The sequence below is a fragment of the Phaseolus vulgaris genome, chromosome 4 (assembly GCF_051622355.1).
Source record: "Phaseolus vulgaris cultivar YP4 chromosome 4, ASM5162235v1, whole genome shotgun sequence".
NCBI classification, from domain to species: Eukaryota; Viridiplantae; Streptophyta; class Magnoliopsida; order Fabales; family Fabaceae; genus Phaseolus; species Phaseolus vulgaris.
Genome location: NC_143501.1, coordinates 37,669,042 through 37,682,577, shown reverse-complemented (window position 1 = coordinate 37,682,577; position 13,536 = coordinate 37,669,042). Strand labels below are relative to the sequence as shown.

Sequence of the window (13,536 nt, the reverse complement as noted above, 5' to 3'; positions counted from 1 at the left end):
CAAATGTTAGACAATATACATGGGCAACTTTCATTATAATTTTTAAAGTGTTGTTCATTTCTTGTATTTTACCTAGAGTCGTGGGTGGAAGTCTTACTACTGGATGACAAGCACGAACTAAGTCATCAGTGGGTGGACATATGTCAGAATTGAAAACCTACATGAATGACAATTTAATTTCAACCATGTAATGTAATCTAAAGAAGACGATTATTATTTTAACTTGCACAGTTGTATTACATTTATTTTGATTGACTACATACCTTGACAATGTTGTTAAGAGTGATATTAAGGTAGAAGTTCCTTTGATTTGGAGTGAAAATGCCCACCTAAAAAACACACAAAAATACTTGTATGAATGACATGACATATGGAATTGTAAAAGAAAAGTTTGTTTTTCACCAGGTTAATACATTCTTTAAGACTAAAACAGAGCCAACTTCAATTAGAGAACCAAATTCTTCATTCTTTAAAACCTTCCCATGAACACTTGCACTTGCAGTCCCCGTCCGATCCTCTAAAGCAAGAAATTTAATATACAACTTGTTTTGCAAAATGTAAGAAAGATTACATAATAGGTATATTACCTTAATTGTTATTAACATGTCTCCTAGACCATTGTGCTTGCATGATTTGATTAGACAACTTAAGAGTGGGAAAACATCTAATTCTTTCAAACTTCCCAGGAATGATCTCTGTTCAGAACCACGTCCTTCAATTTCTCCTTCTCAATAAAATGAAAACATCATTAGACATAAACTTTTGTTGTTCCATTCTAAAAAAGGTGATTGAGTATTACCTTGGAATTGAAGGAATTTTTCTGCCCATTTCCATTGGTTGGATGTAAAATCACGATCATAAGTTTGTTGACCTATACAGTTTATAAATTCTTGAGTGTTCACTGGCTGGTCAGAGTTCCGATTAAGGATCATGGCTTGCACATTACCAGCTGGTCCCGGAATGACATTGGTAGTAGAGTTGCAACGTCGTACATAACTACCAATGTCATTGTCGTCGATATCAAGCCCTTCCCATGACTCCATTTGGAATGGATGTATAGTTGAACAAATTCATCCTATCGCATGCCCTATATATAGATGAACGTTGGGCACATGTTATTGAAGGAAGGAAAAGGGACGAAAATGGAAGAATTTGTTTTTTAAAATATTTTTAAAGGTTAGGTGCGGTTTAGGTGGGTGCCATATAAAGATGAATGTTTGGCACATGTTCACATTTCAAGCAAGGAAAAAGCAGATGTATTGTCTAATTAATAACCCTTAATAACATATCATAAATGCAACAATAATTTGTTTTTTTAAATAATTTTTAATATCAGGTGCAGTTTAGGTGTGGTACAGTTTAGGTGAGTGGCATTTAAAGATGAACTTTGGGCACATGTTCACGTTTCAAGCAAGGAAAAAGTAAATGTCTTGTCTAATAATAACTTAGCATAAATGCATCAATAATTTAATTTAAAATATGTTTTAAAGTGAGGTGCAGTACGGTACTTCTTAAAATGGCAATAAATGCTAATTTGCCATGAATGTTACGTGCAAAGATAGTTTTGCTCCAACTTTATCTTTAGTTTTTTGCAGGTGGGGTTCATTCCTCAATGCCACAAATGCTGATTTTTCCATTCACACATTAAAGAGAAAGTGTGTGCCCTTCATTCTACCACGTCCAACACCACGTCCAGCATCCCCTCCACCACTGTCAGCATTCATTATAGCACCAGTTCTTCTTCATTCTACTTCCTTGCATTAACTACAAATTCAAAAGCAGATAACGTCCACCACTGTCAGCATTCATTGATAGCAACAGTTCTTCTTCATTGTTCTTCACTGCATTAACTAGAAATTCAAGGGCAGATAACGTCCAGCACTGTCAGCATTCACTAATCTTCATTGTTCTTCATTGCATTAAATACAAATTCAAGAGCAGTTAACGTCCACCACGGTCAGCATCCATTGAAGGTTCTGTTGGTGAAGGTACTCTTGCATTCAATACATAGCTTATTTTGTAACTTTGTGCAAATTGTTAAATAATGCATAAAAGTAGTCATAGTTCTTTAATGATGCAGTAGATTTATTTTGTTCATTGTTTTAAATTTTTAAGTTAAGTTATATAAAGAAAATAGTATACATGTGCATTAATGTTTTTTGTGAACGTCAATTAAGCTAAGCATTGTACACACAACAGGTTTAAGGTAATGGCAGATTTGTCACTTGATGACATTCCGTTCTTAGAAGAATCTCAGCATTCGAATCATTTAGCTGGGAATGATTATGTGGAAAATATACTTCCTGATACAGATTCCCAGATCAATATTGATGAGTCTGTTCCAAATGTAGTTGATGAATCAGCTCCTACAGTTGGAATGTGTTTTGACACTGCAGATGCCGTGAAAAGTTATTACCGACAATATGGCATTAAAAAGGGTTTTGCAATTAGAACTCGAAGTTCAAAAAAAGGACCTGACAAGGAATTAAGGTACTTTATCTTGGTATGTGCTAGGGCGGGAAATTACATGTCTGCGATTCCACCAGAATTAAGCACTCACCCTACTCAGACGGTTGAATGTCCGGCTCGTATAACTGTTGGAATAAAAGAAGGCAAGTGGTATATTATGTCGGTACACGAGGAACACTCACATCAATTGAGCCCGACGAATTCTAGATTGTTTCACGGTAATAGGAAAATATCTTTGCAAACAAAAAGAGTGTTGGATATTAATGACAATGCTGGGGTTCGTATAAATAAGACTTTTAGGTCTTTTGTGTCTGCTGCTGGTGGTTACGAGAATCTCAACTTTGTTGAACGAGATGTGCGTAATTATGTTGCCCAAAGTAGGAGAGCATTGGGGAAGGAAGGTGATGGAAAAGCTCTCTTAAATCATTTCTGTCGCATGAGGGAATTGAATCCACAATTTTATTTTGACATTCATTTGGGCGATGATAACCGCATACGACATGTATTTTGGGCTGATGCTAGAAGCAGGGCAGCATGGGATAGTTTTGGAGACATTTTATGTTTCGATACCACATACCTAACAAATAAGTATGATATGTCGTTTGCACCTTTTGTTGGTGTAAATCATCACGGTCAATCAATATTGTTGGGATGTGGACTCCTATCTTCTGAGGACACTGATGCTTTTGTGTGGCTTTTTCAAAGTTGGTTGCGTTGCATGTCAAACAGACCCCCCGTAGGCATTGTGACCGATCAATGCAGGGCAATGAAAATTGCAGTTGAAGTTGTGTTCCCAAATGCACGTCATAGGTGGTGTCTTTGGCACATTATGAAAAAAATTCCAGAAAAACTTCAAGGATATAGTCAGTACAAGGAAATGAAACGTGGAATGAAGACAGTAGTGTATGAGTCCACAAGTGTTGATGATTTCTTGTCTTCGTGGGCAAATTTGATAAATACGTTTAACTTAAGTACAAACGATTGGCTTAGTACATTATTTGAAGAACGACATCGTTGGGTTCCTTGTTATCTAAAATCATTTTTTTGGGCCGGAATGTCAACAACGCAAAGGAGTGAAAGCATGAATGCTTTTTTTGACGGGTACATTAATTCAAGCACAAGTCTCCAACAATTTGTGCAACAGTATGAGAACGCTCTGCAACATAAGGCCGAATTAGAGTGTGAAGCGGATTTTGCTTCTCTTAACACCATAATTCCCTGCACATCTCAATCAGGCATTGAAAGACAGTTCCAATCGGAATACACACATGCAAAATTGAATGAGGTGCAAGGGGAGTTTAGAGGAAAAATGAATTGTGCTGTTACTAATGCCTATATTGAGGGTCATGCATGTCGTTTCACTGTTGTAGAGGAGTCTTTCCAAAATGGTAAACCTGAACACCGCAATGTAGTAGTTCTTTTTGACCGTGAACAACTAGATGTATGTTGCACTTGCTTGTTATTTGAATTTAGGGGAATTTTGTGTCGGCACTGCCTTGTTGTCCTTGCTCAAGAAAAAGTGACGAAAGTCCCAAAAAAGTATGTATTGGAAAGGTGGAGTAAAAATCTAAGGCGAAAGCACACGTACATAAGATCATCCTTTGGCACAAAAGACAAGGATCCACAAGTTCAAAGGTATGATGGATTGTGCAAGAAGTTTTATGACATAGCTAAACATGCCAGCGGGGAAATTAATACAACAGAAATCTTCCATAAACAACTTGACAAATTTGTGTTGGAATATGGTCAACAAAGACATGATCAACATAGGACAAAGCATAACATTTGTGGAGCTCTTGAACAACCAACACCAAGTACTCCTACCACAACAATCAACATGAACGGTGATATCCGTAGCCCTATACTTGTGAAAAGAAAGGGTCGGCCGCGATCAACACGACAAAAATCCAGGTGTGAAAAGGCTCCGAGAAGAAAAAATACATGTACTAGACGTCAACTTCCTAGTCAGCCAACTACGGTTAGTAAAACAATTTCTTTTCATTATTTTGTTTACTTTGATATGTCAAATGTAAATATTATATCTAATTCAAAACTAAATGCCTTAGGGAATTGAGGAAGGAAGTTATGTGGGAGGTGTTCAAGCAAATCTGCCTGATCAAACTGAAGGAAACATGAATACATTCAATGGGATGACTAATGCAATTGCAGGGGTACGTGTCTATTGTATTTGTTGTTGTACTTCTTCACTATTTTTCACGTTTGGAACTACCTGTTTTGTTTAATTACTACGAAATAAAGTGTAGGTGTCAAATACGGGGTCTGTTGGCTTTCTTTCATTGTTGAACTCAGTCCAAAGTAATTTACCAATATCTGAAGAATCAAATGCTTCAGAGTTGTTTAGGTTTGTGACCTTAAACCCAACAAATGTTCTATACATATCAATTTGTTCATGTAAGTTAAATTCATTATTTGGTTGCAGGTTGTAATGAAGGATCCACAAAACTTTTTGCACACAAGGAAGTCTTTTATATGACATAGAAGAGAACCTTTATCATTTTTGGTGCATCACAACTCCTCACTATTTGAACATCGTACATGGGATAAATTCCTATATGTATTGATAATACTTGTTGTACTGCAATGTTAAGTTACAAATCAATTTCATGTCTTCTTTGTTTCAACAGATGGTTATATAAAAATCATTCTTGCACCATTTGGTTGTACCTTGTGTATTGAACAAAATGATAACCATGATGTCTTCAAAATACAATCATTTTAAATTTGTTGCATTGAATTTCGTTGAATTGAATGACAATTAGGTTGGTCATAAAATTATTGTAATCCCCTCCCCTGCATGCATGCAGTTGCAGTGAGATAAAGCAACATGAAAACCATAACCATGCAGAAAGTAATTCATGGGTCCCCACTTATTAACACATGGGTCCCCACTTATAGTATAAGGGTTTCTATGACCACCACATCAGGGTAAAACCCACCCAATTAACATCCATACACTGGAAGTATGTCTCACTTGCACACAACATTCAATTCCATTTACAGGAATCCAAAATTTTATTTTAAATCAATGACCATGCACAAAGTTATTGTTGGGTCCCCACTTATTAACACATGGGTCCCCACTTACAGTACAAGGGTTCCAATGACCACCACATCAGGGTAAAACCCACCCAATTAACATCCATACACTGGAAGTATGTCTCACTTGCACACAACATTCAATTCCATTTACAGGAATCTAAAATTTTATTTTAAATCAATGACCATGCACAAAGTTATTGTTGGGTCCCCACTTATTACCACATGGGTCCCCACTTACAGTACAAGGGTTCCAATGACCACCACATCAGGGTAAAACCCACCCAATTAACATCCATACACTGGAAGTATGTCTCACTTGCACACAACATTCAATTCCATTTACAGGAATCCAAATTTTTTTTTGAAATCAATGACCATGCACAAAGTTATTGTTGGGTCCCCACTTATTAACACAAGGGTCCCTCTTACACTATAAGGGTTCCAATTAATTTATTAACAAAGACCTTCACATTCATGTGCTCCAGTGACAACTTTCTGCCCAAAATATGATATAAAAAAATTCTTAAATTAAATAAATTAAATGAAATTGAGAATGCTTCCATTCATTAAATAAAAGTATCTACATTGTTGACATAAACTCATAATAAGTAACACTTTTTTTTGTTACAATTGAAAGTGTCCAATAAAAATCAAGGGCAATCTACTTCCAAATCTGTCAATACAGCTTTTCGTTGAACGTTAGACTCATGCAGCACCCACGAAGTTAGCATCTCTTGACGAAAGCGTAGGAGCTCCTTCTAAATAATATATCATGGAATCAGTTTGCAATCACCAAACTATAAATAAATAAAACGTGTTAAGTTATTAAAATAACTCTTACTGTGGTGTAATTTGGAAAGGTATACCCTTCCAAGTGTTGTGAACCATCCCACAACTCCATATATTTCACAACTAAAATACCACAGTCATAACTGCATACAACCAAAATAAATTTAACCCTAAAGGAGAATTCAAAATATTAACTCCAAACCAAATTAGAGAAAATATCAAATCAAAATAAATATGAATATTACTGTCAATACTAACCTATTCGGTTGTAGGGGAACATTTTCTTTTACCAATAACATTTGACGACCACTCTTTCCAGAAAATTCGTCAAGAATTTCAAAAAGGTGTTGTAGACGATCAACCTACCACATGCAATTTAACAACAATGATGAAGAAATCCAAACCAAATATATTCATAAGTATTCAACAACATGCAGGTATTTACCATTGCTTTATCAATCTTGAATCGATCTTGAATTCCATGACCAATGGAGTCCAATACATGCAATTGCCTGGTTCGAGAATTGAGTGCGTACAGCCACCAGTGTTCCTGGAACACGGTTGGGACAAACACCTACAAAACGTTGCAAAGTTTAAAGTCACACTCAACATCACCATTCTAACAAACACCAACAAATTTCACAGAAAACATCAATAATATTAACTTACATAATCACAATAAGATATTCCCTGATATGGGAATAAAGCATTCTCATAAAATGACATGTAATCCAAACTGGACCATGAATTTTCTACCCTTTTGTTGATCATCTCCTCAATTACACGAGTCTGCAACAACAATTTCTATTATTAGTAAAATCCAAAACTTAAAAGAAATCAAAATGAATTTAAATCGACACTAACCGCAAAAAACGGATTGAATGAAAACCGATTCACCACTCCAAAATGAACAATTTGATTCATATTTAAGAAGCCGGTTACAAATAGCATAACCTACAAACACATTAAATATAACTAAGTAAATATTACAAGTAAATAGAACAACTAATACAATGTGTACATTTTTACCATATTGTCAACTCTTGATTGCGGCCTTAATGATTGCAAATCCAGCCTCGTCAACATGTTGTTTTGTATATCCACAATGACACTACATCAACATTTAACACCAACTCAATAATCAAGCAATAACAACAAATGAAGTAATGCCTACAATTATATGTACTTACCGTTTCATGCCAAACTTGAATGCAAAAAATGTTTTATAAATTTTGGAAATATCCAAACTGCATGAGCTTGGACCAGCACAGCTTGCTCCATGAGAGCTTGGGTTGGCTCCACGCACAAATCCAACTGACCACTCCTTTTCTTTAACAAGCATTTGTCGGACCTCTTTAATTTGCTTGTCCAAATGATCAATTTTTAATTCGTTATCTACAACTTTCTTCTCACAAAGTTTGTGCTGGTAAACTAAGTCGTCCCACTCACTTTTACCACCACTATTTTCCCCAACACCATCATCAGAATCTGCTAAGGCTTCTTTCAAAATTTGGATTCCTTCCTCTTCAGCACTTACTGGCCAATCGCATACAATCTGAAAAAACAATTACTTTTGAGTAAATTTTAATTTTCCCCAATAACATGCACAAAAAACTAAACAATTCGCAAATATACCTCAGCAGATAAAAAAACTTCATGTAACCTTCTTCCACGATTATTAACACTCGGCTAATGCAAAAATCGTGGAAAACCAATACACTGGGCACGGTCGCCAACACCCACATGGTGGACCGCCCACACCTATTTCCAAAAATATAATACGTAACTAATTAACAATTAAACAAAATCACTAATAATTTAAGACAACATAATTTTACAAATTTTAACTAACCTGCAAAACAACGACACAACCTGCCAAATATATTTCACTAACATTCTTGTCTTCGTAGTAAACTTGGGATGCCCTCGTCAAACTTGTAACTAAGACATTATACACTGCACCCCCCCAATTATATAATTGTAATGCATCTAAATTGTCTAAACACTTAAAAGCAAAAGAAGTAAAGGTTCTAGAAGTTCTAGGAACATAAAATACATATAACCCTAGCAATATGTATAACCTAACAAAATCATCAACATTTTTGTTCAAATTTTTATCCTCCAACTTTTTCAAAATTGTTGACAAATTCATTTCCTCCCCTTCTTCAAACAATGTATTCACAACACCTCCCCCATCATTCTCCATTTTCACCTCTTCCCCCACAACCGACAATCCTAATGCAAAACACACATCAAGAGTTGAAAATGGAACTATACTTTTTCTAATCCTAAATGCTTCCTTATCGGCTGCCCATCTACTTAATAGTTCTCTCATGAGGCTGTTAGATATATCCAACACTTTGTCCATTTCAAGCATCCACTTAAATGGAGTTTGTTTAATCCTTTCTTGTTGAAACCTACTAAGTTTACGGTTGACATCAACAATATATTGAGTCAGCACATTGTGCCTAACTCGTACCTGCAACATCAGAACATAAACCAATAACAACAACTTTATTTATTGAACCATGCCAATTCACAAAATATTCAACTATTATGAACAAAATGTAAAATTAGTACCTTCATATCAGCTTTTGCATGACGGACAAAATTCTTGGACCGTGAAGTTTCCATTCTCTAAAACTTCAAAAAACCAATGACCACCACATCAAGTTAAAACCCACTCAATTAACATTAATACAGTCCAACTATGTATCACTTACACATGACATTCAGTTCCACTTACAAGAATGCAAAAATAAAATTTAAGACAAAGACCAAGCAGAAAGTAATTCATGGGTCCCCACTTATTAACACATGGGTCTCCACTTACACTATAACGGTACAAATGACCACCAAATCATGCTAAAACCCACCTAATTAACATTGATACCATCCAAATATGTCTAAACTACATACAACAATCAGTTCCACTTACAGGAATGCAAAAACAAAATTTAAGACAATGACCAAGCAGAAAGTAATTCATGGGTCCCCACTTATTAACACATGGGTCCCCACTTACACTATAACGGTACAAATGACCACCAAATCATGCTAAAACCCACCTAATTAACATTGATACCATCCAAATATGTCTAAACTACATACAACAATCAGTTCCACTTACAGGAATGCAAAAACAAAATTTAAGACAATGACCAAGCAGAAAGTAATTTTATACTGACTTTGTTTCTAGGTGTGTGCGACAATTCCTCTTGTCGGCTGAAACATAAAATATTTGCAGTATTCTAGACAACAAATACATACTCAAGGGTAAAACACTAAATATAATATGTACACCAAATGATGGTACCTATTTGCTATTAACAAAATGTCCAAAAAAGAATAACCTTAGAGGAGGCATTTGGAATTACAAGTACTTTTATGAACACATGATTTTCCAACTTACCAAATGTGTTATACTGACTTCGTTTCTAGGTGTGTGCGACAATTCCTCTTGTCGGCTGAAACATAAAATAAGAGACTGGAATTCTAGACAACAAATACATACTCAAGGGTAAAAAACTAAATAATACATGTACACCAAATGATGGTACCTATTTGCTGTTAACAAAATGTCCAAAAAAGAATAACCTTAGAGGAGGCATTTGGAATTACAAGTACTTTTATGAACACATGATTTTCCAACTTACCAAATGTGTTATACTGACTTCGTTTATTTTCATGAAATTTCATATGAAGGATTAGGAGACCAAAAACCTATAACTGCCCTTCAGGACGTCAGCCAACGAAATAGAACATCAATCCAAAATCCTTCACAGTCACACACCCCATACAGATTCAGTTCCCAGGATTACCTATGCATGCACAATCTCAAATACATCCACTATAGCAGTCAAATTTGGTCAATCACTACACCAAAATAAACAAACTTACCTCGCACCGTTTCGCAAACCACCTTCTCCTCCTTCCTCGCAGCGTTTCGCACACCACCGTCACTTCGCACTACTCCGCTGTCACTTCGCAATAAACCACCCTAAGTTAGCACTACTCCGTCGTCACCGTTAGTTCGTACCTTTGCCCTCTCCGCCGTCACCGTACACAACTTCTTCTCCGCAGTCACCAAAGTCACCGTTCCTCTATCTCTACACGTTCCTATGCTTGCTGTAAAATTTGAATTTCAAACCCTAATACACTCTTCCCCCTTTTCAGATCACATGCCACATTGCTTTTAACAAAAATACCAAAACTGCCCATGCCACGTTGCTTTTAACAAAAATACCAAAACTGCCCATGCCACATCATCCATTCCTCCACGTCACACAGGTGTAAATTGGAGCAAACGGTTTGGAGGTGTCAAATAATCATTTTCCTTTTTTTTATTTGAAAACGATAAATAGTTTTTATTATTTAGTGATAGCTATAAATAGTTATTATCATGGCCATAAATCAATTTATCTTTTCCAGAGAAAATTAAATTTTTATGTCTAAACTATTTAAATAAGAGTATGCTTACTCTTTTAAATTTAACAAATAAGTCATAAACTTGTATTTATGTTAGAAAAAAAAGTAAGAACTTTAACATGTTTAATTTTCCTTCAAATTTTCTGAAAAATATATGTTAAATTATCTTCTATATGTTGGAGAAAAGAAAGAAAGACGAAAGACTTAGAGAAAATACTTGAGTAATTGCACGCATTCCAATAACAATAAATGTAGAAGTTGTTACGAAGTTACATGACCACCTTATAGATATGACTTTGCCAGATAAAGACAAAAAATGTGGATATAGTATAAAGTGGCACGGTCCCTTATACGACTTTGTAGGAACAAAACAAAAAAATACACCTTGAAAATCATGCCATTGCAATTAAAGTCTAAACTTCGTATTTCATGCATATTGTATAAACAAAAAATTATGCACCTATTAATATTTCATACATGTATACGTGGAGTGGTTGATTTTTGTAGAAATTTTATTAAAATTACTTTTGAAATTATTTAAAAAATTAAGAATATAAATAATATTTATATTAATTAATGATACTTATAATTCATTTGTATTTCATGTCGATATTGGTTGTAATAAGTTTAGATTTATTTTTATCTTATTTTGTTAGGTATGTTATTCTCATTCTATTATTGTTAATAATTATACATTAGTATATAAGTTGTATGTCGGAACATGCACATGCTCTATGGATGTTATGTTCGATCATAATTAATGAAGGAGAATATCCGTGACTAATTATCGAAGAATATATTCATACGTAATTACTGTGAGTATTACAAGATCTGTAGGTAAAATTTATAAATTTAAAAACAATAGTTTTACTGAAGGATTTATTGTCATCGTTTTTTTGTCAAAATATGTAATTTTAATGGATTTTTGGTTTTACCTATTGATTTAGATTGTTGGTAATACAATTTTTTTTAGAAAACAATCGGAGGATATATGATTTTGGAATAACATCTATTATTATTGGAGGTAGTGTTGGGAAAAACGGGTAATTTTCGCACTAAAACAGAATACTAACAGAGTTACCCGACAAATAATATTAAATAAATAGAGCGGAATAATAAAAGAGATAAAGAGGAAAAAACACACCAGAAAATTGTTAACGGAGTTCAGTCAATTTAGCCTAATTTCCGAGCACAGCTGAAACAATCCGCTTTTATTATTATGGGAGAAGATATTACAAATTGGGATATCTAACAGCGAAGGAGGAGAGGTTAATTTATAACCCTCAAACCTCCTCCCAAACAATGAACCCACCGATGTGGGACTTGGGATTAAGCCAAAATCAACAAATCTCCACCTTGGCTTAATTTCAAGTCCCACCCAATACAAATCTTCTCAAAACATAACAAAAACAAACTTTGCGGTGCTTCAAATTTGCGCCTCCGGGTGCCAACTTCAAATGTGCAAGATATTAACCAAGTCTAAACAGTGTTCAAACTTGGTCTTTGTAACCACCTTGGTGAGCATATCTGCAGGATTCTCCGTAGTGTGAATCTTCTGGAGAATAATCTCCTCTTCTTCGAGAATCTCACGCACAAAGTGATAGCGAACATCAATGTGCTTCGTCCGTGCATGAAAGACTTGATTCTTTGCTAAATGAATAACACTCTGACTGTCAGAATATAACTCAAGTTGTTTCTGACCAACTCCCAAGTCTTTAAGCAACCCATGAAGCCAAATTGCTTCCTTCACAGCCTCTGTAATCGCCATATACTCTGCCTCTGTCGTAGACAAAGCTACCGTAGACTGCAAGGTAGACTTCCAACTAACTGGCGCTTTTGCTAAAGGGAACAAATAGCTAGTTGTAGACCGTCACTTATCCAAATCACCTACATAATCAGGATCACAATATCCAACTATGCATTGACCAAGTGATTCATCTTGCTCAAATGCCAATCCAACATCTAAGGCATTTTGGAGGTACCGTAGAATCCATCTCACAGCTTGCCAATGACCCTTGCCTGGATCATGCATGTACCTGCTAACAACACTCACAGCCTGTGAAATATCTGGTCTCGTACACACCATTGCATACATCAAGCTTCCAACTGCATTTGCATATGGGACTTTCGCCATGTATTCTCGTTCTTCATCATTCGTCGGAGATAAACGGTTACTCAATTTCAAATGAGAAGCAAGCGGGGTACTTACAGGTTTTGTATCTTCGTGTATACAAAAACGTTGTAGTACCTTTTGCAAATACTGCTTCTATGACAGCCAAAGTTTTCCCCTCTCTCTGTCCCTGTTTATTTCCATGCCGAGAATCTTCTTGGCTTCCCCCAAATCCTTCATCTCGAACTTTTTACTCAACTGAGCCTTTAACCTGTCAATCTCAACTTGGCTCTTTGCTGCAATCAGCATATCATTAATATATAAGAGTAAGTAAATGTAGGAACCATCTTGAATTTTGCGCAAATACACACAGTGATCATATTTGGTTCTCTTGTACTTCTGATCCTTCATGAACTTATCAAATCATTTGTACCACTATCTCAGAGATTGTTTCAGTCCGTACAACGATTTGCTAAGTTTACAAACCCAATCTTCTTTACCAGCAACCTTGTATCCTTCTGGTTGAGTCATATAGATTTCCTCCTTCAAATTACCGTGTAGGAACGCGGTCTTTACATCAAGTTGAGCTAGCTCCAAATTCAACAAGGCCAACAAAATTCGAATGGAGGAATGTTTAACAACTAGAGAAAATACCTCATTATAATCAATTCCCTCCCTTT

General features: G+C 35.5%; 1 protein-coding gene across 1 annotated transcript; it reads left to right on the top strand.

Moving 5' to 3' along the window:
- Nucleotides 1-2,209: 2,209 nt before the first annotated feature.
- LOC137838659 (protein FAR1-RELATED SEQUENCE 6-like) lies at nt 2,210-4,916 on the top strand. Its single transcript, XM_068647892.1, has 4 exons — nt 2,210-4,447; nt 4,536-4,640; nt 4,734-4,831; nt 4,910-4,916. The coding sequence occupies exons 1-4, from the start codon at nt 2,210-2,212 to the stop codon at nt 4,914-4,916; spliced, it is 2,448 nt and encodes an 815-aa protein (XP_068503993.1).
- The last annotated feature ends 8,620 nt before the right edge of the window (nt 4,917-13,536 follow it).

Excerpts from the sequence above, each read along its gene's own strand:
- LOC137838659 (XM_068647892.1), top strand. The coding sequence starts at position 2,210 with ATGGCAGATTTGTCACTTGATGACATTCCGTTCTTAGAAGAATCTCAG. Across the intron at positions 4,448-4,535 it reads TTCCTAGTCAGCCAACTACG|GGAATTGAGGAAGGAAGTTA; the intron begins GTTAGTAAAACA and ends TAAATGCCTTAG. Across the intron at positions 4,641-4,733 it reads TGACTAATGCAATTGCAGGG|GTGTCAAATACGGGGTCTGT; the intron begins GTACGTGTCTAT and ends AATAAAGTGTAG.